At 32.4% G+C, this 27209-nt stretch overlaps 1 protein-coding gene across 3 annotated transcripts; it reads right to left on the bottom strand.

Moving 5' to 3' along the window:
- Positions 1 to 644: 644 nt before the first annotated feature.
- Positions 645 to 27204, bottom strand: LOC132736717 (uncharacterized). 3 transcript variants are annotated; one of them, XM_060723913.1, is made up of 10 exons: positions 26876 to 27204; positions 18297 to 18470; positions 16093 to 16336; positions 13960 to 14071; positions 11453 to 11605; positions 10168 to 10329; positions 9074 to 9159; positions 3510 to 3630; positions 1791 to 1940; positions 645 to 823 (listed from the first exon to the last, which is right to left on the bottom strand). In XM_060723913.1, the coding sequence occupies exons 2-10, from the start codon at positions 18448 to 18450 to the stop codon at positions 683 to 685; spliced, it is 1323 nt and encodes a 440-aa protein (XP_060579896.1). In that variant the 5' UTR covers positions 18451 to 18470; positions 26876 to 27204; the 3' UTR covers positions 645 to 682. The 3 variants fall into 3 exon arrangements, with proteins under 3 accessions (XP_060579896.1, XP_060579894.1, XP_060579895.1); XM_060723911.1 differs by lacking the exon at positions 26876 to 27204 and adding an exon at positions 26541 to 26864; XM_060723912.1 differs by lacking the exon at positions 26876 to 27204 and adding an exon at positions 21432 to 21712.
- Between the last annotated feature and the right edge of the window lie 5 nt (positions 27205 to 27209).

The raw sequence follows: 27209 nt of genomic DNA, 5'->3' as shown, positions 1-27209 counted from the left end.
TAAAAACAAGGTGGTCATAAGTCGGGGCTCTACTGAAGATAATAAAACTGGTAAGGTAAAGTATTTGTATTTGTGGCATATTTAAATTTCAAACATTGTGATCTCTGTGTCAACAAAATATAAAATGACCAAAAAATGGGTTATGGTTGTCGCTAATTGATAGATGAAAATTCTGATTATCTACACATCAAGACGTTTCTTTATTGAATGGCAGTAAAAGATTATTTGTAACAAGAAAGTTGAAGGCTTTAATGGTTTTGCTGATTGTTATATAAGTAACAAATGGAATGTGTTAAACAACTGTTATATTGATTTATGTAATGTAGTTAATGTGTTATGAGAATAAAAACACAAAAAATTTTACCGCCAAAGTTGTAATAGACCAATAAAAAGTTGTTAATTGTTTACTGAAACTATAAATAAAATTTGGACGAATGAAAAAAACGTTATACAGGTCAATTTCTGGGTTGTGTGGGGGATGCCACTCATTGAACGCTGCCTTTCCTTGTTGATCCTGTTTATCATATTTGATTCAACCTTATAATTAAGCTGTTTTTATATCAAAATGAACAAACTTGTTCATAAATTCAGTACTGAACCTACACACATTCATTATCATCTTCCTATTTTGATAATTATCAAAAGATAACAAAGTCAGTCTGACTCTGACTTGAGTAGAAAATCAGTCTGTGGTGGCAGCTATTGGTTGCTGTAAATCTGATGTCTGATTCCTCATAATATCTAATGTATTTATTAAATCATCATTGACTTCTTTACCATGTTTCAAAATCTTCTTTGGTAGTAGAGACATGAACAACTTCACCTAAATAATAAAAACATTAACAGTTGATTGTAAAATCATGCATTATACTTGTAAAACAATGTATTATCAGGTCAAACCAGCCTAGTTTATACATTATCAACAATGTGACAAATTCGAAATATTCAATTTTATTTATGATATTCGATGGTCAATTTAAGCAGAACCAGTCATTATCAATAAGTACATTTTGTATTATAGCAATTACGTTAATAAACTTGAAAAACCATTTAAAGGCTCATGATGCATCATAAATGCTTATATTTTTATTTTTCAAAAGCTTTTAAATGTTGGTGTACTTTTATAATCTCAATGGCACATTACCTGAACCATCTTTTTATCTGTTGTAAATGTTTGACATCTAAAATGATGTAGATCAACTTTCAGTTCTGTTCAGTATTTTTTAAGAAATTTAAAATTGATATCGAGTGTTTACTGGGACACCCTGTAAACCTTTGATTCTAATGAGCTAAACATATATAAAGAATTTTTAAATGAACTGGTGTTAGATATATAGAGGATATTTGCTAAGTTTAGTGTAAGATCGGAATATATTTCACCGAGTGAACACCAAAAGGTATATTTCACGAGTGGCGCAGCCACGAGTGAAATGTGAACTTTTGGTGTTCACGAGGTGAAATATATTTCGATCTTTCACTAAACTAAACAAATTTTCTTTTTATTATATGCAAACAAACGTTAAAAAGGACATTTTCACCTAATACTAAATGAATAGCGCGCCAAATAATTATACAACGTGACTTCATTTATGACGTCATTTTATTAAGTTGGTTTCCAGTTCTGTGTACGCTGGTATTTCACTGAAACAACGTAAGGGGCTTAAATTCAAAACAGTGAAATTATCAAATTGATAATTTCACTGTTTCAAGCAGTGAAATTACCAGTTTTAATTCACTGATATATTTCTATAAACCATCGAAAAGCATGTAATAAATATTTCAGAATTTACCTGATCTGGTGGTAGAAGTGTGTGGAAGTGAGCAGGAAGTTTCTTACGGCTTAAATTCTTTCCTTTAATTATCTCCTCTAGTACCACAAGGTAATTGTTTCTATTCATCAACTCCATTGAGATAGATAATGTCTCCTCGTCATTGAATGCCTGCAACATTTATATTGTTCAAATAAATTATTTATGTTGTAAAATTAATGGAAGTTTATCAAATGTCAATCAACATAAATGCATAAAAAAACCCTTATTTATACAAATTTATTAAATAAAACAGTAACAGCTGGAACGGAACTACTCTACTAAATATTCTTACTACATTAATAAACACAAAGGACTCATTGAATCCAAATCAACTGGTTTAAAGCACCAATAACATACTTTGAATAATTTACAACTAGAACTCTGTGAGTGGGATGTGTCACCTTGTGAACAGTATAACTTTCACTAAGTCATTTTCTACTTAAATATAGGTTATTTATCAAAACTGCTCGTACAATGTACATGTACCATTAACTTTAGTGGCATTTGAACTGATTGTAACAATGTTACATCAGGATTAATAAAACTGTTATATTATCAAAAATAAAAATACCATGGGAAAGTTTTAAGCACTGCACTTCAGGTCAATGAAAAAAGCTTACATATCAAATTTGGAGTCAATCAAACTAATAGTGACCAAGTTATGCTCTGGACAAGCCTATTAAGTAAGAAAATTAACAAAGGGCAATAACTCAAAAATCATGAAGTGCAGAGTACAAGTTCTTGTGCACTGCAATTCTTCTCAATGAGATCTATCATCCTATGAAGTTTCAAGTCAATAGCTTTTAAAGTGTAGGAGAATTGGCCCCCGAACAAAAATAAAGTATTATAATTAACAAAGGGCAAAATAAGTCTAAAATCATGAAGTACAGAGTACCAGTTCTTGTGCACAGCACTTCTTTTCAATAATATCTATCCTCCTATGAAGTTTCAAGTCCAAAGCTTTTAAAGTTTAGGTGAAATAGCTGGGACAAAAATAAAGAGAGAAAATCAACAAAGGGCAATAACTCAAAAATCATGATTGAGTACAGAGTACCAGTTTTTGTGCAGTGCACTTCATCTCAATGATATCTATCATCCTATGATATTTCATGTCCATAGTTTTTATAGTTTAGGAGAAATGGCCCGGACAAATATAAAAATTAACAAAGGCAATAACTCAAAAAACAAGAAGTGCAGGGTACCAGTTTTTGTGCTCTGTAGTTCTTATTTATGAGATCTTTCATCCTTTAAAGTTTCAAGTCCATAGCTTTCATAATTTATGAGAAATGGCTCGGACAAAAATAAAGTATGAAAATTAACAAAGGAAAATAACTCAAAAAATAAGAAGTGCAGAATATCGCTTCTTGTACACTGCACTTCTTCTTAATGAGATCTATCATCCTATGAAGTTTCAAGTCCATAGCTTTTATACTGAACGAGAAATGGCCCGGACAAAAATAAAGTATTAATATTAACAAAGGGCAATAACTCAAAAATAAAGAAGTGCAAACTAACGATTCGTGTGCACTGCAATTTGGGTCATTATAAGAAGCGGGCATACCAAGTTTGGAGACAATAAGACTTATAGTAACTGACTTATGCCCCGGATAAGCTTAAGGGTACGGTACGCCTACAACGACACCCTCAACAAATCTTTATGTCGCATTTTTCAAGGCGACACAATAAACCCTCACTTACCTGATGGTACCAACCAGATGGAATAATTAACATCTCCCCACTGTTTTGTTCCACCTCCAAATAATGAACTTTACGGAATTTAGGAAATTTCCAGTAATCAGGTTCAAATGCATCTACAATACTGTGGAAAAAACAACAACATTATTTATTATTTTATATATATATAAAACTGAGAGAATATTGAAATAAAATCTCAAACTTTATCTAAACTTTGTTATTGATTAAAGTAAACCAGTATCATTTCATTAGACTTCATGCAAGATAAATTTAGAATAAGTTATTACCAATTGCAATGTATTATAAAAATATCACTTTTAACTCAATCAGAACATGAAGAACAATGTTTGATTCAAAAAATCATTCCAAACTATGATTATGTCGAGAAAATTCACTGGTCACTAGACTCTGACATTTAGATAATGTCCCGGTCACACAACCTTGACAATGGCATTGCTTCAAGTAGTAGTGTTGTTTAATGTTTCATGTAAACTTTAATGTTCAATGCATATAAACAATACTTGAACCTTTTGACAATCTGGAGTAAAAGTATTATTTGATGTATTTTGTTTTCATGTCATGAACTTATCAATCACCCCTCTTATGTCCATGTTAACTAAATGGCACCAATGAAAGGGCATTTTTTTACCTGTGGGTCATGATTTATGTAAGTTTTGTAGACAATAACTAAACTAGAACTGTGTCCAAAGGACACGGATGCCCCCACTGACAACTTATATATGGTATATAGTGAAAAAATCAACAAAGGGCCATAATTCTGTTAAATTTGGTCGCAGCAAAAATTCCTTCCTTTACTACCATCTACACATTAAGGTTGCTCATCCCTGGAAGTTTAAGCAAAATCTGCCATCCGGTTTAAGAGGAGTTGCGTTCACAAAATTTCTATATAGTATATAGTGAAAAAATCAACAAAGGGCCATAATTCTGTTAAATTTGGTTGCAGCAAAAATTCCTTCCTTTACTACCATCTAAACATCAAGGTTGTTCATCCCTGGAAGTTTAAGCAAAATCTGCCATCCGGTTTAAGAGGAGTTGCGTTCACAAAATTTCTATATGGTATATAGTGAAAAAATCAACAAAGGGCCATAATTCTGTTAAATTTGGTCGCAGCAAAAATTCTTTCCTTTACTACCATCTACACATTAAGGTTGTTCATCCCTGGAAGTTTAAGCAAAATCTGCCATCCGGTTTATGAGGAGATGCGTTCACAAAATTTCTACATAGTATATAGTGAAACAATCAACAAAGGGCCATAATTCTGTTAAATTTGGTCGCAGCGAAAATTCCTTCCTTTACTACCATCTACACATTAAGGTTGTTCATCCCTGAAAGTTTAAGCAAAATCTGCCATCCGGTTTAAGAGGAGTTGCGTTCACAAGATTTCGGGACGTACGGACAGACGGACGGACGTCCGGCCGAAATGGAATAAGGGGCCATTTCTTTTGTTATTTTCTATTGTTTAATAGAGGGCCAATGGCCCCTTACTCTATTGTTACGGAATGAACTCTATTGTTCTCTTTTGTTCTGTTTACAGTTAGATGGCCCCCTATCCTTATTCGGTAGTGCGGACAGACGTACGGACGGACGGACAAGTGCAACGCTATATGCTCCCACTCTGTGGGGGCATAAAAATGAAATATGCAAAACACTTTTGTTTTGGGCATTGTAGTTAAATTCAAATGTATATATTTCTATATAAATCTATTCATGGCTCCAGAGACCTACATATATATTCTGCTCTAACTGTTTTAATTTATAATATTTGTAAAGGGCCACCTAAAACTAACTCCTGTGAAGTTTATTATAAATCTACCACATGGTATGGGAGAAAATATGGAAGAAGATATTGTTAAAAGAAATTGTGTAAAAGAAAGCATGACTGACAAGGGACATCATGTGATCACAAAAGCTCATCTCTGATCAGTTTGTGCTCAGGTAAGCTAATATAAATACCTAATAGAAACAGTATACAATGTAGTTGTAGAGACAATAAAAAGAGTTTTAAGTCTAAAAAGATGTATCAAACTAGAAATGTGTCCATAGGACACGGATGCCCCCACCGCCACTGTTCTGTCAATCTTATGACTCTAGGTCAAATATTTTTTGGACTACATGTGCCACAAGTTGAAAACTAAAAATCAACAAAGGGCCATAATTCTGTTAAATTTGGTCGCAGCAAAAATTCCTTCCTTTACTACCATCTACACATTAAGGTTGTTCATCGCTGGAAGTTTAAGCAAAATCTGCCATCCGGTTTAAGAGGAGTTGCTTTCACAAAATTTCTACATAGTATATAATGAAAAAATCAACAAAGGGATATAATTCTGTTAAATTTGGTTGCAGCAAAAATTCCTTCCTTTACTGCCATTTACACATTAAGGTTGTTCATCCCTGGAAGTTTAAGCAAAACCTGCCATCCGGTTTAAGAGGAGTTGCATTCACAAAATTTCTATATAGTATATAGTGAAAAAATCAACAAAGGGCCATAATTCTGTAAAATTTGGTCGCAGCAAAAATTTCTTCCTTTACTACCATCTACACCTTTAGGTTGTTAATCCCTGTAAGTTTAAGCAAAATCTGCCATCCGGTTTAAGAGGAGTTGCGTTCACAAAATTTCTACATAGTATATATATAGTGAAAAAAAAAACAACAATGGGCCATAATTCTGTTAAATTTGGTCACAGCAAAAATTCCTTCCTTTACTACCATCTACACATTAAGGTTGTTCATCCCTGTAAGTCTAAGCAAAATCTGCCATCCGGTTTAAGAGGAGTTGCGTTCACAAAATTTCTACATAGTATCTAGTGAAAAAATCAACAAAGGGCCATAATTCTGTTAAATTTGGTCGCAGCAAAAATTCCTTCCTTTACTACCATCTACACATTAAGGTTGTTCATCCCTGTAAGTTTAAGCAAAATCTGCCATCCGGTTTAAGAGGAGTTGCGTTCACAAGATTTTGGGACGTACGGACGGACGGACATACCAAAATTTGATGTTTATGAGGCAAATGAGCTCATAAACACCACCTGGACCAACGTCCATAAGCAAAATAAGCTCATAAAAACAAAAAAATGGCTCTTAATTTGAATTTTATGAGTTTATGTTCTTTATTTAACTACGGAATGAAGCTCATAATAATCAAATGTTGGCTCGGATGGACTGACGGACGGACGGACAAGTGCAACAATATATGCTCCCACATTGTGGGGACATAAAAATAAAATTTTTGACACAGACAAGCTGCTAAAATTAATATATAACATTACATTTCATACATACAATGACAATATTGTAACATTAAAACAATAATTAAAGTCACAAGTGATACATGTATATTGTTGAGAATTATTAAAACATTAGAATGAGTATTATTTTTGACAAAGTTTGTATAAATATATATGATAAAGAGGATACTGAATGAGTGTAGGTTCAATACCAATTTATTGAACAAGTTGAATTAAATTATCTTATGTGAGCCTTTGGTGAGCAAAATATTATTTTATTCAACAAGTTCAATAAATTCATTAATGAACCTACACAAAAATTCTATTAATCACATACCCAAAATGAAGACTTATAAATTGCAAAAAGAATCATTTTTCATCGATGCGCCTATCGAGTAATGCTAACTTTTAACTATGTTTGTATAGCGCAAATGATGTCACACCAAAATTTATGCACGACTGGCAATATCACTTTTACAGAGTCGCAAAATCGGCACTGGTATGAGATAAAGCATTACACCAAAAGAAATGCAAACAAAATATACTATAACATTATGCTGATCAAATAATATTAAAAAAGATCAATGAATACTGATGAAACTTACAACAATACTGATAATTCTTCATCTTTAAAAATATAATGTAATTAAAAATGAAAATGTCTATACCAAGATAACATATAGATTGAAAACAACATCCTATTGCGAACCAATCATTTTAGCCTTCTAAAAATCAATGTATCATTTATACACAGCCATAAGTTTTATGCTGTTAAAAGTATATCAATTGACCAATTATCAGTTTAAGTGACCTTCAGCGTTTCTAAATTTGTTATTTTAAGATAAATGAGCCGCGTCACGACAAAACCAACATAATGGGTTTGCGACCAGCATGGATCCAAACCAGCCAGCGCATCCGCGCAGTCTGATCAGGATCCATGCTGGTCGCTTACCAACTCTATTACAAGTAGAGAAACTGATAGCGAACAGTATGGATCCTGATCAGACTGCGCGGATGCGCAGGCTGGTCTGGATCCATGCTGGTCGCAAACCCATTATGTTGGTTTTGTCATGACGCGGCTCATTTGTTATTTTAATATAAATCATTTCAGAAGAAATGCCTTGTATAAAATTAAATTTGTTGTTGATAAAATACATTAACAATAAGAAAACTCCCTCTGATCTATCAGTCCGCTCTCTATATGTAAATTAGTAAACCATTCATTTCCCAATCTTATATTTTTAGATATGAAAGTCACTGTGCGCTTAAAATAGCTCTCGAGGCATTTTTTTGAAGAAGGCTTAACAGCAATATAATGCACTTTCTCCATGTAATATAACTGAAATACTAAGTTTGTAAAGTACAACAAGAAATACAAGCTGATAAGGCCACCTTAATAAACAGCCAACAAAGTAAGAAAATAAATCTGAGTTAACACCAAAGTCACTAAAATCTTTGGTTTTATTTACAACAAGACATTAATCTGATATCAACTGACATTATTATAATACATATGTCAACATAAGGAAGATATGTGGACAGACTGACGTATCTGCCTATCAAGACATTTTTTCCTCAACAATCAGATGAGTCAAGTAAAAGACAACAATGTTTCTTTACATCCCTTCAGATAGAAGATAAGTAAATAGAGAAAAATGATAGAAATACACTACAACATATTTCTACTTGCTAACATACAGATATTAAATGAAACATTCAATTACATACCAAACTATCCAAAACACATTCATTTTAATGAAACAAGACTATGATGACCCTTACTCTATATGACATGTCTAAAACTATTCTTGTAATGCTCATATTTTGTCTATGATTGCCAGAATAATGGAAATAGGGAATATTAACCTTTTAACTTGAAAACTGCAGTTTTTTTTTTATTGCATTATCAAGCATCTTATTTGGAACAATCCATTCAAGGTTAAAGGGATCTAAATAGCAAAGTACTAAAACAGAATTACAAGCAGTACATAGCTTCAGGTCAGACTGCTGGGATGTGCTCCATACTTGTGGCAAAGGTCAGTCACTTGTAACGCCAGGTAAATTAATGGTTAATATTTCTACATCACTTAGACCCAGGTAAAAAAAACAGGAAAGTTGAATAAAGTTATTAAACTTTGGCTTTCACAGTGTATTAAGCATATTCTACATAAAGGATTGTTGAGCTCCATTCTACCAGGATATTGAGAGTAATATAAGATCATCATGGCCATGTTGTTTGTTCATGTAATTAATCATAAGTGTTATGGTAGTTGGGTCCATTCTTGAATGTTTCAAAACACAAAGAAAAAACATGAATCACACCTATCATATTTGTTACATTCAAGAGGAAAACCACATTTATTTCCTGGCTGAATATACAAGTTGTGGTCCTGTCCAGGTGGGAAAAGCTGGCATGCAAATATATAGTAATTGTTTTTTAATCATTTCTACTAATAATTGTTTATAACCTTACTTAAAAAACAATTAAGGTAAAACTTAGCAAAATAATTTACATATAATTATGCAAGAGCAAATAAAACAAAAAATAACTGACTTTAAATGGACAGTTCTAATTGTAAAATTGTGGTTGAAAATATCTACCAGTATATGATTTTAAAAAAAAAAGCAACACAGCAATTTTCTTGGTTTACAAAGGGATATGATTTAGGTAAAATCCATACTAGAGTTATGTGTCTTGATGAATGACTTACAATTATATACCTGAAGACATGTGTGAAGTGAATTCATTATTGTCAAATTTTGATCTTGCATGCAAAACCTCAAGAAAGTGAGTGTTCTTAAATCACAAAAAGTGATTATTAAGTGAACATTCATGCTAGAGTTACGGGTCTTAGACCTAAAGTCATGATCCAAAAGACATGTGTGAAGGTTCAATTGAATACCACCGAAAGTTGTGGGTATACTCAGCCATGAATGTAAAGCTTTGTCAAAGAATTCTTAACCTCATAAAGCAGTATAATGGAATGAAAATTTGTGCAGAGTTATTTGTGTCGTGTCATCAAATTAGGATTATGATGAAACATGTAAAATAAATAACTTCAGTGGTTAATAAGATGAAACAAAAAGACAAACATTGTTATGCCTATACCAACGCACAGTTATGTATGATAGACTCATTATTATTCATATAGTTGAGCTAGAGAGACCCAATACATTATTTATATGCTTCTCCAAGCATAATTTCGGACTTGGGAAGGTATCTAAGCAGAACCTATGACATTTTGTAAGCTGGTTGGATAGATATAATGGACTGATGTTTATGACTGTCAGCACTTTGATAATAATCCTGTTTCAACACACAGTGATTATAAATGATTTATTGTTTCATAATTATACCAGAGACAGATATTGATTCTGACAGTTTGTTATAATATTTGTAAAGACAAGTTAAATACCTTCCATTTTTTTCTGCCCCATATAACAGCACTGATAGCTGTCCAGTTGTATGGGTCCATATGAAGAGTTGATCTGGAATATTTCGTTCCCCATAACATCATACAATCCCAAGGTCGAACTTCGTAGGGGAATAAGTTGAAGAAATTTTCTTCCATGAAAACCTGTAAATAGGAAACAAATCTGCCATAATATTAAACATTTACCTCATTTAAAGCAGCATGCCTCCAGATTTATGCTAATGTTCACGAAAATTTTGAAAATGTATTTGAAAGGAAAATACTGTGAAAAGACCAAAGAAAATAATTCACACATTGCAAACGGCACTTCCATGTAAATTACCAAAAAGAGGTCACAATATACATAAATACCTCTTACTGCCGTGCGTTAGTAACGTAGTAGTAGAATTATAGTAATTGATACTGCAAAATCAGTCATAAATCGCACATAACATGTGAATAATTAATTAAATATTGAATCTTTTTTACTTTGCTTAAGATCTTAATACATTTTTCCAAAGATTGAATTTCTTGAAATATTTTGGCTCATCTGGAGGCATGCAGCTTTAATATAAATATTAATTTATTTTAAAGGTATTGAACTATTCAGTAATTAAGACAGATTTGTATCATGATGACAGAAACACAATATTTCTCCAAAGTTTATATCTGCTTAATTTACTGGTTTATAAATATTTCAGATTATATTTTTACACATACATGTGAACTCTCCCACTTAAAGTGGGAGACTACCACTTTCTGCAGCCATATTTTCAAAGATTTTTCTTAAAATAAGGGGTATTTTCACAAATAAAATAAATCTCCCTCTTTTTGATGTCAGAACTTTCTTCTTTGTTTATTGCAAATTCTAAAATCTTCCTCTCTTTGAAGAAATTTGGAACATTGTGTGCTATATGTATCCTTATTTTATTTTATGCTCAATATGTGTAAGAAACTTATTTCATGCTCAATGAATATCAGTAGTTCAGAACGGTCAGAAACTTATTTTATGTATCATAATCCATAGTTCTTTTTCTGCGATTTGTGTACCATATGATATAGGTCTGGACCAATAACTTACAAGTTCAGGTTAGAGACATACAATGTGCCCAATAATGTACCCTGAGGTCAAGGCAGAGACTTACATTTCCCAAAGTTCATGTCAATGTCCAATACTATTCCCTGAGTGCAGCTCATACTTACATTGCATCCAATATTGGTTTCCCAAGTTCAGGTTAGACTTACATTGAGTTAAATATTAAACCCTGAGTTCAAGTCAGTTACTTACATTGTTGCCAATATGTTTCTTGAGCTCAGGTCGAAGCATAAGGAACATTTCATCTTCCATGTACGTCCATGAATCAGGTTGTGACGGCTGCTCTAAATGACTGATAAATGATTTCATATCTCTTATATGTGCAACACCTTCATCTAGTACACCCTAGAGAAAAATTAAAGTTATAATGTTGTATGTATCATATTTGGATTGAATTAAGGTTTGTGTAGATATAAATTACATGTATATGAACTTGTTTTGCTTGTTTACACATCAGGTCTATGAAATTATCATAAAACCCACATATAAGGTAAAGAAGATCACTGATATCTATCATAAAACATAAATGTATTAACTATATAATACATGGAAAGGTCAGTTATAGGTAGATTAGAAGAATAGTATTTTCAACTGTCAAAGGAGTTTTCTCCCCTGTTTGCACAGATTTTGTTGTGTATATATATATATGAACTGATATAAAGGACTTTTTATATACATGTATCAGTTTTTTTTCTTTATATAACTACTACCCTAAATCGGTACTGTTCCCAATAGAAAATAGACATTAAAATTCCCAATTTCCAATGTTTAAATTCCCAAAATGGCTGTTCAAAATTCTCACAAGGCCAAGAAATTTCTCTGAAATCATTTAAATCCAACATATTCATATAAATCACCACTTCATAGTTCTACCTTGACAGTGGAAGCTGTTACCTATCTCTATTCATGATGATTAATCTATTTGTAGCTGAAAAAATGCATTAAAAAATATTCCTAATATAAGTCAAAATAACACATTTTTTCCCAATCAGTCTGGTACCGGCACCATTCCCAAAGTAGAAGAAAAAACACTGTATATGAACTGATATAAATCACTGCGCAGGTCATTTTCGTTGTGATTGATCATGAAATCCTTTCTACAGTCATTCACACTGTACATCTGCTCTGACATGTATAGAACAGGCTGTCCAGCCCCTTCCAGCATAAAATTAGGGCAAATTTTAGGGCAATATTTTAGAAATTTTAGGGCTAAAATTAGGAATTTAAGGGTACATAATAGAAATTTTAGGGCTAGAATTTAGAATTTTATAAGTACCATGGCCCAAAAGACCATGATGTTGGCTAACCTTTGAATATTTGATACAAAAGTAACTCACAAATAATGCTATAGTTTAGTTAGAGCAAAGGTGTCTACCAGTGTGGGCTCACAGGTCAACTGCCTCACCTGCGGAAATGGTCATAGTCAAACCATGTTCAAACCATATTTGAAATATGCTTTTTCAATGGTTGAACATGTCAAAAAGAACATGTTCTACCTATGTTTTGGGAATGTTATAACCACGAGTGTCTAAAAGGAATTCTTCTACAGTGAAATTCATGCACAATGCAGCTTTTGAATATGGACAAATGAAATTTTTGTACAAGTAGGAAGTAAAAAGGCATTAGCCTTGTACAGTCATTTGAACAAATGGGAAGCATCTTTAATCAACACACAGAATTGCACATCAAAAAAGTTCATCACATAGATCATTCAATTGCAGTTTATCTAGATCACATAATTGCAAAATGTGTGTACATGGTTAGAATTAATTTTGCAAAGTCTATGTTCACATATTTAGTACTTTACAATGTTGTTTTGAAATTATGCAGATTTGAATAAAAGGGTTGTGAGTAAACAAATTGTACATTAATTTTTGACAACAGATTTTTATACATGTTATTAATTAAAATTGTGTTACAACAGCTTTATAATGATCATTTTCAAATATGATATATGATATAAATGGACCACTTCAACCATTTGAAAAAAAGAACAATCATAAAATTCAAGATATCTGGAGTTGGCAAAACAGTGTCAAAATATTCCAAAATAAGTCGACCTCTTATGGTTATGATTTAAGTTTCAGGACCATGATATGGTAGTGTTTTTGCTGTTAAGTGTCAACATGATTATAAACAACTGCTTTGATTATGAAATAGTAATGTTACGGACATAGTCAAAGTAATTTTTAGTTGGAACAAAACCATTTCAATGTCACCAATTTTTGAGTTGGCAAATCATGGCAAAATCATTTTTGACCATGTTTAAAACATGGTCCACTTTGTTAATAATGTTCGAGATCATTTTCACAGTTTTACAAGTTATAAGTATGTTTATAACAATAGATAAAAAAAATTAGGAATTTCAGTGAAAAAATAGGGCATTTTTAGGAATTCCCTTTGAATTTTTCACTTTTTTAGGAATTTTAACCAAACTGAAAAAAATTAGGATTTTTTAGGAATTTTAGGGACGCTGGACAGCCTGATAGAAGTTTCAGTTCCTTGCGAAAGTGAAGGCAACTAGTACTGGTAAACTGTCAGACAGCATGCCCAGGAACTATGCAGTGGTGTAACTGTGCTGTGGTAAATTCAATGTGGCTTACTGTTGTGATCCGGAGTGAAAAGTACCACCACCACCATCACTGTTTATAATCACAGTTTTAGTTATCAAAATTGAAAATAGCAAAAATATTGTATACCTCCACAGCTTTTAGAATGATTCTGTCTGCCCCATAATTGTTGGAAAAAAAGTCCTTGCCCCATTTCTTGTATGCATGCCATTTTGGGACTATATCTAATATAACAATAGGCCTGAAATATAACCAAGCTGTTTAAATCAAATCCATAGCAACAGCTTAACTTTTAATCTGCTGGAACTGAAAGCCTCACCTACCAGTGGAGAGTCGGAATTGCTTTTGGTGCAGTCTGACCAAGCTCTATACTGTTGGCAGACTATCTTTTAATTTTATCTTGATATACCCAAAATTAATAATGGATAATTCCAAAAACTGAAGTTTGACAAGTCCATTTAAGAATTTCAGCAGGCAAAGGGTTGAATAAATTATTCATCATGAAACCTTTGTGCTTCTATGACATTTCAACAGAATGAGAGACACTGAAAATATTAAATGAAGGAAAAAATAAATAATTGATTCATTCTTTTACAATAGCTGACAGACAGACACTATACTTGGACTATTTTCAGGACTTGATAGAGCTTGCAGAATATCATAAGTTCACAAAAAGAAATAATTCAGTAACAATCAAAGCTAAAAAAATGGGTCTTTGTGAATGACATGCAGTGATGACCAAGAAGACATGTGAAATTTCAAATAAATAAAAAATTATACTCACGTGTTGCATAAATTGATCATGCACACAAAGCTTTAACCAGAAAAAATTAAGCAAACAAAAGGAAATTATGCACTATGATAAGAGTTATTGGCCTTTGTGATTGACTTACAATTACAGTCGACTCTCGTTATCTCGAAGTCATCGGGACCGTCCAAAAATATCGAGATAACGAAATGTCGAGATAAACGTATTAGGGTTTGAATAAGGCAGACACTGATTTTTACAAAAGACATGTGCATACTTTATGTCAAATAAACTATGTTATCCCCATGTCATGTTTTCATAGACCTAGTCAATATTTAACAAAGTAACATAATCGGATAATTTCCAGCGGAAATATGGGTGTCTGTGATAAAAACACATAGTGAGGTTAACTCAGTGAAAACATTACTTTTAGGATGGTTGATCCGGATATCCTCCCGGGTTATTTTCTCGAGATTGTTCGACTGCTTATTAATTTGGTGGTGATGTTGTAAAACAATACATTGCAATGATAGCGTTTCAATACTTTCACTTTTTCATTTACATTTAAAGTCATAATGAATTGATACAATGTTCGAATATTATTAAAGAACGTAAAATTCACTCATTTTGGACAACAGTCAATCAACACGCTAAATAGATTAACTTTTATAAAACAACTCGACTTGTTATAAACATAATCATCATTATGACACGCGCTTTTGAGCAATTATCGTCTAGTTTGTGTTTTTCACACGTCTGAAGGGAACAGACGAAAGAAAAATATTAGTCAAGATAAAAAAAGGATAATAGTGTGAAAATAACTATTTGGGCTGAAATTTTACATCGAGATACTGAAAATATCGAAATAAAGATATCGAGATAAACAAATATTTCCAATATAGATAAAGAAAGAAGGAAATCGGGACTTTCAAAATTTCATCGAGATAACGAAATATCGAGAAAAGCGATGTCGAGATAACGATAGTTGACTGTATGAATAGAAGATAATGTGTAAGTTTCAGACGAATACCATCCATGTCTTGACAAAAGTGCAAAACTTTAGTAAGGAATTTGCTAAGCACAAAAAGGGCTATTATTTTGTAAAAACACATCCTAGGTTTTGGACAGTGACCTACAAAAATACTGTCAAGATGTCATGTCAGAAAATTCAGGTGAATGCCATTGGTGGTTAATAAGATATGAAGTTACACACAAAACATCAACAAATTGTGGCTTGCAAGGTCGATGCTAGGGTGTGTATAATACATTGTAGTCCCACTTTTCAACCCACTATTCTTTGGAAAGCTAAAACACATAACAACATTCAATAGTCTAGAAAGGCATCAATCTCTTGTATTATTAAGACCATTTTTACATAGAACTTCCAAGCATCCAAACAGAATGAACTAGCTTAAATTCTAATTTATATATATTATAGTGTTTATAGATTTTCACGACATGTTTCTAGAACAAAAAAAAACTAAGTAAATAATTAATAAGCTAAAACAATGTACCATTTTCCATCATATAGGTCCCAGAATTCTTGTAGAGAAATATCTGATCTTTTTTCTACTTTATTTTCTGAAGATGAATACCCATAATGCAATAGCATTTCTTCTCTCATCTGCTGCACTGTTTTATAATTCACATGATAGGGTTCTTTGGTTAGGTTGACTCTATTGTCAGTATGATACGGACTGGAGGTGATCTCATCACTGCTAATACTGAGAGATATCAGTAATATCATCACTACACTTCCTGTAAAAATATATCACATGTAAATTTATACAGTGCTAGTAGAGCATGCAAGCTGTATCAGTTCACCTAACTAGGTACTCATGCATATGAACATTGCCAAACATATTAGTACTTTAAACAACAAAACAATTAAAGGATATGGATAAAAGTGCATATACTATCTAATAAAATTGTGCTTTTTTGTTAAATGTAACTTAATAATGATGAAGACAGAGTCACCAATATTTATTTTTGATTTGAGTTACTAAGAACCTACTAACCAATAAGAACATAAATTAACCTACTAACCGATAAGTACAAAAAATAACATAACAACCAATAAGAACACAAAATAACACACCATGTAATAACCATTAAGGACACAAAATAATGTACGAGGGGTGTCCCAGAATTACGTGGACTTTTGCTGTAACTCAAAAACTACTGAAAATAAAAACAAACAAAATCAACATGAACAAAATGCAACTTTATTTGCATTAGTACAAAAAAATTCAAAGTTGTCCGGCAACCGGATCAGTGTCTGTGGGCAGGGTAATGACACAAGGGGTAGCGGGTGCGGGGCAGTCCATTCCGACGTTACGACGTCATTCCGGTGGCGTCGCTAGTTGTTAATAAATGTGTGGCGTCGAATATCAGTTTTTCTCAACATAGTCGCCGCCTAACTCAATACACCTATGGTGTCGATATATCTACTGGTCGTACACTGTAATAAATATAATAATAATAATAATAATAAAGCATACTATTAACTTTTGTTACGATAATAGAGTTAAGACGACGGTGATAATGCTGACGCCGTATTATTATTATTATTATAATTATCATTTATCATTATTTTTTTCATTATTATTATTATTATTATTCTTTCTATTATTATTATCATTATTATTATTATTGTGGACTTTATTTTGTACGCAAAGACAATGTGCGTTAACAAGGGAAATAACCTATCATGCGCACTGCTTACTACAGCAGTTTGGTTCACTTTCTTAAAAGCTGAAGCGGATAAATTGCGTTTAAAATAATAAATTGTGATTAGCTTAATTTTTAAAAATCATTTTTTTAAACAAACAATTATTTCTTACTTGAATAGTACTCAGCATTGTAACGCTTGTCCCGATCTATGACGTCCTTGACTTCCTTAATTGACGCCGCAGTCAACGTTGACTTTCTCCCACGACCTTTGTCGACTTCAATGTCCTCCCGGCCGTCTCGAAAACGCTTATGCCACTTGAAAACGAGTGATCGACAAACAGGAGGTCTCACTTTTGCAGTCTCCAACATTTTCTGCGTCTGTGTTGGCGTCTTCCCAAGATTAACACAAAACTTGATGATAGTCCGATGTTCCGCGTAATCCGTGGACGTCATTTTTTCTTAAATATCCAAGAGCAACGGTTGTCAGTTGTCCGCTGGTAAACAATAACGGAAACAGCTATGACGTCAAAATTTCAAACGAACGTTCATATGACGTCACTGCATATGCTTACGACGTCGCGCCATTTTTTATGTATAAATACGCAAGATATACGAAAGTAAAGACAACTTATTAATACAAAATATTGGACTGCCCCGCCCCGCGCATACTGCGTTACTATAGCGACGTAAAATATAGAGAAGCAATGTTAGAAATTTAAAAATAATGGACATATTCATTAAGGATATGTTAAAGGTATTGTGTACAAAATTGCTAAAAAATGCATTAAAAAATAAAAAAGTTATAGCAAAAGTCCACGTAATTCTGGGACACCCCTCGTACTGATCAATAAGGACACAAAATAACATAATTACTAACCAATAAGAACACAAAATAACATACTAACCATTTAAGACACAAAATCACCTACTAACCAATTAAGACACAAAATCACCTACTAACCAATAAGAACACAAATGAACATAATAACCAATAAGGACACAAAATTACATACTAACGAATAAGGACACAAAATAATATACTAACCAATAAGGACAAGGAACAATCTACAAGGTGTGACAAGTTCTGCTGACTGTAAATAAGACAACTCGTTTATTTGTTGTTGTACTCTATGTGAACTGAGTGACCTCTTCATATGAGTATTGCCATTAACGCGATCATGGTGTCCATATCGCCGCATTATCTTTAAACTTTCCTCACCTGTAAATATAAAATACTCATTTAAACTTTACTTCAATTGAAAAATAAGACACTTCTCAAATAAATAGGTATAAAAATTATGAAAATTCTTCAGAAAAAAAAGAGACAAGACAATTTACAGGACTAAATGAGTTATACAGACCATCAAAGACTGCATACATACTTAAGTGACAATCCATAAGTTTGTTCAAGAAAATTCCTTACAACGTGTTTAAAAAAACTCAATTCTTTGAAATGCTGAAAAAATAAACATGAGACATAACATGAACACCTGAAGCTGAATAATTTAAGGATTATGATGTTTATAAATTTAAGGAATCAGAACACATTGAAATACAGCAGCCTCTAATATCTTATCTAATGAAAGTGGAATGAACAGAAAGGCAAAGTAAGATTCCAGCAGTGGGCTATTTCTGGTCAAAAGGACAAAATGGCTAAAGCCTTTAAAGTTGAAAATCACAAAATATTTTATTGAACATTTTGTTGGGTTTTCAGTTACACAAAGACTGCTATAGTTATTTGGCAACTTTCTAGTTTTATTGGTGCAGTGGGACTTCCCATGACTCTACATTGGTATTTCAGACATAACTGAGTGAGTACATTTACACTACAACTACCTGCAATCTGTAAGTTTGCTGGATAGATTCCTCACAGGAGAATCAGTTATCTAAAAACTCTGGCTTGATATAAACCAACAAATGTGAGAGTAAATAATTTTAAGTCAAAGACCTTATCCACACAACAATAAAGGCCCATTGTTTGCTATTAAATAGTAAAAGCTAACTACACTAGTGACTTTCTAACATAAAAATGATTGCATTGTCCTCCAGACCTCAGACAGACTCACCTAGTAAGATTTGCACAGCATACTATGGAACGCCATGACTGTCTTATCCTATCAATGTTTTTGCTATCTTGTGAAATGATGATTTTATTTTGTCATTTAAGCATATTAACATGTGCAATTAACATGGTAGCCTTGTCTAAAGACAATGCTGATTTGTTCAAACAGCATGTTAACTTGTCAAATAATCATCATGACATGTGCAAACGACATCATAACTTGTCGAATTATCGTGATGACAGTCATGCTCATAATACCTTAACAAGTTAACATGTGTTTTGCACAAGTCATCACGATTCTTTGACAAATTAACATGTTGTCTGCACAAGTCATCATGATAATTTGACAAGTTAGAATGGAGTTTGCACAAGTCATCACGATACCTTGACAAGTTAATATGCTGTTTGCACATGTCATCATGAAATTTTGGCAAGTTAACATGTCGCTTTCACAAGTCACCATGATACTTGGACAAGTTAGCATGTTGTGTGCACGGTGTACGGACATAATCCCCTTCGGACAAAATCCCCTTCATGTATTTTTGTATATCCGGACATAATCCCCTTCATGGGTGGACATAATCCCCTTCATGTGTGAAATTTTGAAGTGGACAAAATCCCCTTCATAAAATTGCTACCTAGGACAAAATCCCCCTCAGAGGAATTTTCGGTTTATAAACAAGTTAACATACTGTTTGCACATGTCATCATGAAATTTTGACAAGTTAGCATGGCATTTGCACAAGTCATCATTATACTTGGACAAGTTAACATGTCGTTTGCACAAGTCATCATGATACTTGGACAAGTTAACATGCTGTATGCACATGTCATAACGATAATTTGACAAGTTAACATGCTGTTTACACATGTCATCATAAAATTTTGACATGTTAGCATGGCGTTTGCACAAGTTATCATAATACTTTGACAAGTTAACAGTACGTTTTGACATGTCAGCATGATACAAGATAACATGTCATTTGTACAAGTCATCACGATTCTTTGACAAGTTCACATGTTGTCTTCACAAGTCATCATGGTAATTTGACATGTTAACATGCTGTTTGCACAAGTCATCATGATACTTTGACAAGTTAACATGTCATTTGCGCATGTCATCATTATACTTTGACAAGTTAACATGTCGTTTGCACAAGTCATCATTATACTCTGACAAGTTAACATGTCGTTTGCACAAGTCATTATTATACTTTGACAAGTTAACATGGCGTTTGCACAAGTCATCATGACACTTTGACAAGTTAACTTGCTGTTTGCACATGTCATCACAATAATTCGACAAGTTAATATGTCGTTTGCACAAGTCATCATTATACTTTGACAAGTTAACATGTTGTTTGCACAAGTCATCACGATACTTTGACAAGTTAGCATGTTGTCTGCACATGTCATCATAATAATTTGACAAGTTAACATGCTATTTGTACAAGTCAGCATGTTCCTTTGACAAGACATGATGTAAATTGCACATGTTAACATGCTCAAACGACAAAATAATATCATCGTTTCACAAGATAACAAAAACATTGATTACATAAGACAGTCACGGCGTTCCATAGTATACTAAACACTTTTATAATGTTTTTAAACATGATGAGAATAGTTGGTCTGATATAGATATACCAATGAATCATGATAATTGCAATAATGTGATAACAATTTAAATGTTTGAGAATAAATATCTGGCAATACACCATGAACAAAATGCAAAAACCCAGCAATGTGCATTTGTAAACAAGACATAATTATGTATTAAAAGAACATGTTTTTACTGAAAGCATTTAAACAGGTATGAAGAAGAATAATAGACAAGTATTTAGTTATTGGTGTAATACTATCATCAATATTTGATGTCTGTTATCAATATATTGGTTTTGCATTGCACTGAATCAATGACAGCTCTAGTTTGGTTACTTTATATTTTGATAATTTCACTGTAAAATAATCCAAATATAATTTCACCATTAGTATCTACTATAAAGCAAGTAATAAAAAATCTATACTCACTGAATATTAATATACCCGAGTGTAAAGAAATCTGTCAACTTATACTATATATATCATGTTATAATGCAATATGATCAAACAAGTTACCATCAAATGAACATCCAAACGCAAGGTATTAGCACTTTTAGTTTACGCTTACAACCTTCACAATATTCACCTATTTCATATGATGAACCATATTGTCTACGTGTCCTCAGGAAAATGAATTTCAAAACTTTAAAACCAATCAATGTTAAATAATTAATATGAACGCTTTCAAATAAATCAATATTTCCTGACATAGCTTAAGCTTTGTCTTTTTGTATAATGACTTAAAATACATGTAACTTTTAGACATTGAATATACTATATTATAACCCAGGGCCGGAACCACCTGAGAAACCCTGGCCTAAAAAAAATATTTCTATCAAAGATGGCATATTGAGTGTAAAATATTAGCAAAAACTGGCTTAAGATAAATGTAAGTCACTAAATCCTTGTATATTGGAGCCTGGACTCCTGCTGAGTTTCCTGTCAGTCAAAACACTATATGCCTCTAGGCAATTTCTCAACATAATGTTTTTAACTCCAGGTCAAGCTGAGGCTTTTCATAGATTACTCTTGGTCAGTGAAGAGGCACATTAAGTGTCTACATAATACAGAGTAAATTAGCATAAGAACTCTTAAATTAGTAGATCGAAATATATGTACTAGTAAATTAGAAATAGCCCCCTTGAATGTGATAATGATTTTTTTGAGTATGTATTTTCAGCTAGTTTTAACTCTTTATCTATATAAATACTGAAGTGTAAGTGATGTAAATTTTATTACAATCTCTAAATAAATGATGACTAAAATGGTCCTTATACAAACCTTCATATTTTTACCTGAACTTTGACCTCTATGTGTGACCTTGACCTTGGTTGCAGGGACACAATGGTTAACATTTGTGCAAAGTTATATTGAAATCCCTCAATGTATATCAGGGCTTACATTAAGTTTCAAAATTTGGAAGTCAGAGACTGCAAAATCTCTGATTTTGGACGTCTCATTATATAGATAAAGAAGAAAAGGTATTAGATTTTGGAAGTCACATTCCAAAATCAAGGAGTAAATGACTCCCAAACTTCCATTAACAGAAGCCCTGGTATATAAGTTTTGCTTTTGACAAGCGTTTTTCAATGAGCCTTGACCTTTAACCTAGAGACCTGATTCATGCCTGCGACACAGCTTCTCATAGTGGTAAACATTTCTATGTAGTTTTAATAAACTACCTTCATGTGTTTAGGAAATATGTTCTGAAGAAAATTGAACGCTGCCAGCCCGCCCTATAATACGACCCATTTTTAAAAGGGGCCTATTTAAAGTGTTTGAGCACCAAACTATTAAAATATTGTATTCTGGTATATACCTGACACAGCGCTTGAATTATAAAATGTTTAACCTTTTCACCCACCAAAATCATCTCCATACATTGGTTTATATAAGTTTATAAAAAATGCTTTGCCACAGTATCAAAAGAAATCACTAAATAGTAAGAATAGAAGTATTTTTTTTTTGTTCCTATACAATTTTACTTCACTATTATGCAGGAGAATCTAGTGAATATTTCAGCATTTCAAATTGAAGACAATGTGCAGATGTGTCTAATGTTCAGATACAAAGGCCAAAGTATAATAATTGATTAAAATTAGGCCATCCTTAAAAAAATGTTTGTTTGTAGTAACGCAACCGACTCACAAAATTTGCCCCTACTCAAATTTTTTTTCATGGTCTGGATAAACAAAATTATTTTTTTTGAATCAGAAAATTATGCCTGTGCTTTGTTTTCGTTCTTTTAAAGGTAAATAGAAGAAATAAAATGTAGTTCTTAATAAATTAGAATTCAGTTATCAATTTATTAATTGTTACCAGATTATCAAAGCTTTTATTGTCCAGCATTTTGAAATTCCATGTTTATTTGGGAGTACAGTTCAATAAAAAAAAAAAAAAAAAAAAAAAAAATATCGACCAACCTACCCACCTTGAAAATTCTGGGTCGGGTTACTGCAAACAAACATTTTTTTAAGGATGGCCTTAAAGGTATTCTTACGTGATAACATTTTGCAATTTACTGTATTACATAGCTGTATTAATCTTTGAAATAAAGTTACAAATATTTGTTCTTAGATACTAGTATCTTTTCAATTAAGCATTACCTATTTTTGAAAACATAAAGTCAATGGTTGCTATGTGAGTCACAGGATTGGAAGTCACTTGTTACTATGGAAGTCTATGGTTGCTTTGGAAAGTCACTGGTTGCTATGTAAGTCAATGGTTCCTATGGAAAGTCACTGAGTGCGATGGAAAGTCAATTGTTGCTATGGAAGTCACTGGTAGATAGGTGAAGAAAGTGGTTGCTATGGAAGTCAATGGTTGCTATGGAAAGTCACTGGTTGCTAAAGAGGTTTTTTATTACCATATGATGCCAATGTTTGCTATTTGTAGTTGCTATGGGAAGTGACTGTTAGTGGTTGCTAGGGAAGTCAATGGTTGCTATGGAAAGTCACTGACTGCTATGGAAGTCAGTGGTTTCTATGGAAAGTTATTGGTTGCTATGGACATGTATGGTTGCTATGAAAAGTCAATGGTTGCTATGGGAGTCAATGGTTAAATTATGAAAATTAACTAGAACTTTGCTATATAAGTCTCATTTAAGGAAAATCTATGTTTCCCCAGGCTGGGGCCAATTTTGACTCAGGGGCTATAAATTGAATAATTTTTGTTGCGGTCCACAAGACTATGTTTCATGTTAAATATCATAAGATATAGCCCTTGCAGTTCAAGAAGGAGATTTTGTATAGTATTTATACTACATTGTATATAAGGAAAAGTCATGACCTCCTGGGGCGGTACAAATTTTGACGCAAGGGCTATAATTTTAATAAAACTTAGCAGAGGTCTACAAGTTAATGTTACATGACAAAAAACTAAGCTTTAGCTTCTATAGTTTTAGAGGAGAAATTGTTTAAGGTTTTTACTTAATATAAATTCAAGAAAAATCTATGTTCCATTGGTGTGCGGCTAATTTCACCTAAGGGCTATAATTTGAACAAATTTTGTAGAGGTCCACCAGAAAATGTTTCATACCAAATATCTAAGCTAAAGCCTCTATAGTATTATACAAGAAGATTTTATATATAAATATACATATAAGGAAACATATAATTACCCCTGGGGCTGGACCAATTTTGACCCCAAAGCTATATTGTAAATAATGTCACTAGACAATGGTTCATGTTAAATATCTGAGCTCTAGCACATGTAATTTTGAAGAAAAAGATTATTGAAATTTTTACTACATACATAATAAGGAAAATCTATGTTCCGGGGGAGAGGTGGGGATGGGGCAATTTTGACCTAAGGGCCGTAATTTAAACAATCTTGGTAGAGGTCCACCAGGCAATGCCTTATGCAAAATATCTTTGCTCTATATAAGCCTTTTAGATTTTTTCTTACAATTACTTTTGGTTGCCATGGCAACAAGATTTCTTCATGAAATCAAATTATTTGAACATTTTCCAGGAAGCCCTTCAACCAATAAACAATCCTGGCAAGTTTGGTTGAAATCCGACTTGTATAATTATACATACATAGTTATATACACACACACACAAATACATATGGGCAAATAAAAATCGCTTTGCAGATACTGTGATAGCATAAAAAAGGTAAAATTAAAAAAATGTACATTTTCTACTTGTGATAATGATTTCTGTCAAGGTCTAGAGGTACTGCTCCACACTTTAGTGAGTTAATTCATAGTTTATATATGTAGTAAAATGAAATCAATGCAATCTACATAATTGCAGAAAAATAACAACCTTGATAGTCCAGCCCATTTGTTTTAATTTATTAGTTAAGTTTAACTGTATTCAAATTAAAAGACTGAAAAATGTCCAACCTACCAAAAAATGATTTACCTGTTCACTAAATTCTGATTAGGGAAATTACTCTAGAAATGCTCAAAAGTTATTGAGCTTAACAATGTCATGACATGATTTTAAAAGTTACTGAAATTCCTGAAATTAAAAAAAAAAACATATATTTAACCGTTCAATACAGTATATGCAGCCATAGCCCAACAAATTGTGCGCTTTAGGGCTTTTTTTGTATATTCGGTGGTCGCCCTTCGCGCACAACCCACTTACGATTCAAAGCAATGCAGAAAGTTTTCCTTCTTTGTGTATGTGCCAGCGACCAGTATCTCGTCGCTAACTTTGACGGCTTCAAATATATATTTAAACTCAACATTTCTTGAAAAAAATTACATACCTGCAAAGCTTATTCAAAATAGAATCAATTAAAAGAAAATTGATCAGAAAGTTATATGTTTTTAATGCACAACTGTTACAAATTCCTACTCATGTCAAGGTTTTTTGTTTTACACCGCTAAAACTCTACCTAACGGTAGTGTATCGATAAATCTCACTAGCTTGCAGTGTGTACTGCGGGGATTCCGTTGTACACATGGAAACGGGTTTTGTGTTTGTTTCGTCTGCAAATGTTTTATTTAGTCCTTTAGTGAATAAAATAGCTAGGGTATCCAGGCAATAACTCAAACGTTTAGTATAGATAAATACACACGTCATGGGCGTTGATACTGTCATTTTGCAATTGCTATCTATATGTTTATTATATTAAAACTGACGAGAATATATACATATTTCTTAGAAAGTTTGTTAGTTATGTCATTTCGTAAAAAGTACCAACATAATGAATGGGGCTACTAGATAAAAAGACAAAAAGAAGAACAACAACAACAAAACAACCCTAAAAATAAAAGATCTCCGGGAAAGATACACGTTTTCCTTTTATCATTATTATTTTAATTAAAATTATTATTATTATATTATTATTATTATATTATTATTATTATTGATACGAAGATTTCATTGAACCACTGTTGAAACTTGATGAATAACTATATATTTCAAAAAGTGTATCAACCTCGTTTATCAAGGAGTTTGCTGTTTAATATCTATTTCTTTTCTTACACAATCCACAAAGACAGACATCTATGAAATATCAGATTATAAAATCGGTCTGTCTTGCCGTCGAAATATTGAGACTAATGCAGCCATAATAATTGTTCAATTATATGCAAGTATAATTACTAAGCTTTTGTAATATGGCATAAGGTGTACATTTTTGTGAAGCACAAGGAACATTTCTTACCATAAGAGGGCATATCATTGTCATATTGTTGTGAATTTGTCCACAAAGTGCCTTGTAATAGCTAGTCACAGTCAATAATTTAAATTGTCCTTCCCAAACAATCATACACTATCGCTAGTCAAAATATATTGACATGCCAAAGCTAGATTCTGAGATATGTTTGTTCTGGTTCAGAATATCGCTTCCCAAACATATACAAAATAGCACAATATCTCATTGTGTAGAACAATTAGTTGGACTAACACTATCCTAAAGCAACAGCAAAATTATTCTAACATAGAAATCACAGACAAAATTTTAGTCTTCAATTTAACTCTTAATCAATAGGTGCATACATTTTACATTTTAATTCCTTTCTTTTTTCTTTTATTTAGGATGAAATTTCTGAGGGTTCGTTTTACTCTCCCTCCTATTCAATCTACTTATATTTTACTCATTTTTGCCTACCAACTGAGCATATTATGGCATATCCGAAATTTATTCACCGAATTATGATCAAGTTAATAAAAAAAAAATATATATATATTTCAGTCCAATAAATAATCCGGATCACCCCATTTGAAATGCTGTTTATTTTTTACATATCTCGTAAGTATTTAACAAGTTATTCCATTCTAAATTAAGTTATTTAAATTGTTTTGCGGGCTGCTTCCGGCGCATGACAAGTTC

The sequence above is a fragment of the Ruditapes philippinarum genome, unplaced genomic scaffold (genome assembly GCF_026571515.1).
Source record: "Ruditapes philippinarum isolate M1 unplaced genomic scaffold, ASM2657151v2 ctg4531_1_1_1_1, whole genome shotgun sequence".
Classification (NCBI taxonomy): domain Eukaryota; kingdom Metazoa; phylum Mollusca; class Bivalvia; order Venerida; family Veneridae; genus Ruditapes; species Ruditapes philippinarum.
Note: the sequence above shows the minus strand (reverse complement) of the source record. Positions and strands in the feature narration are given on the sequence as shown.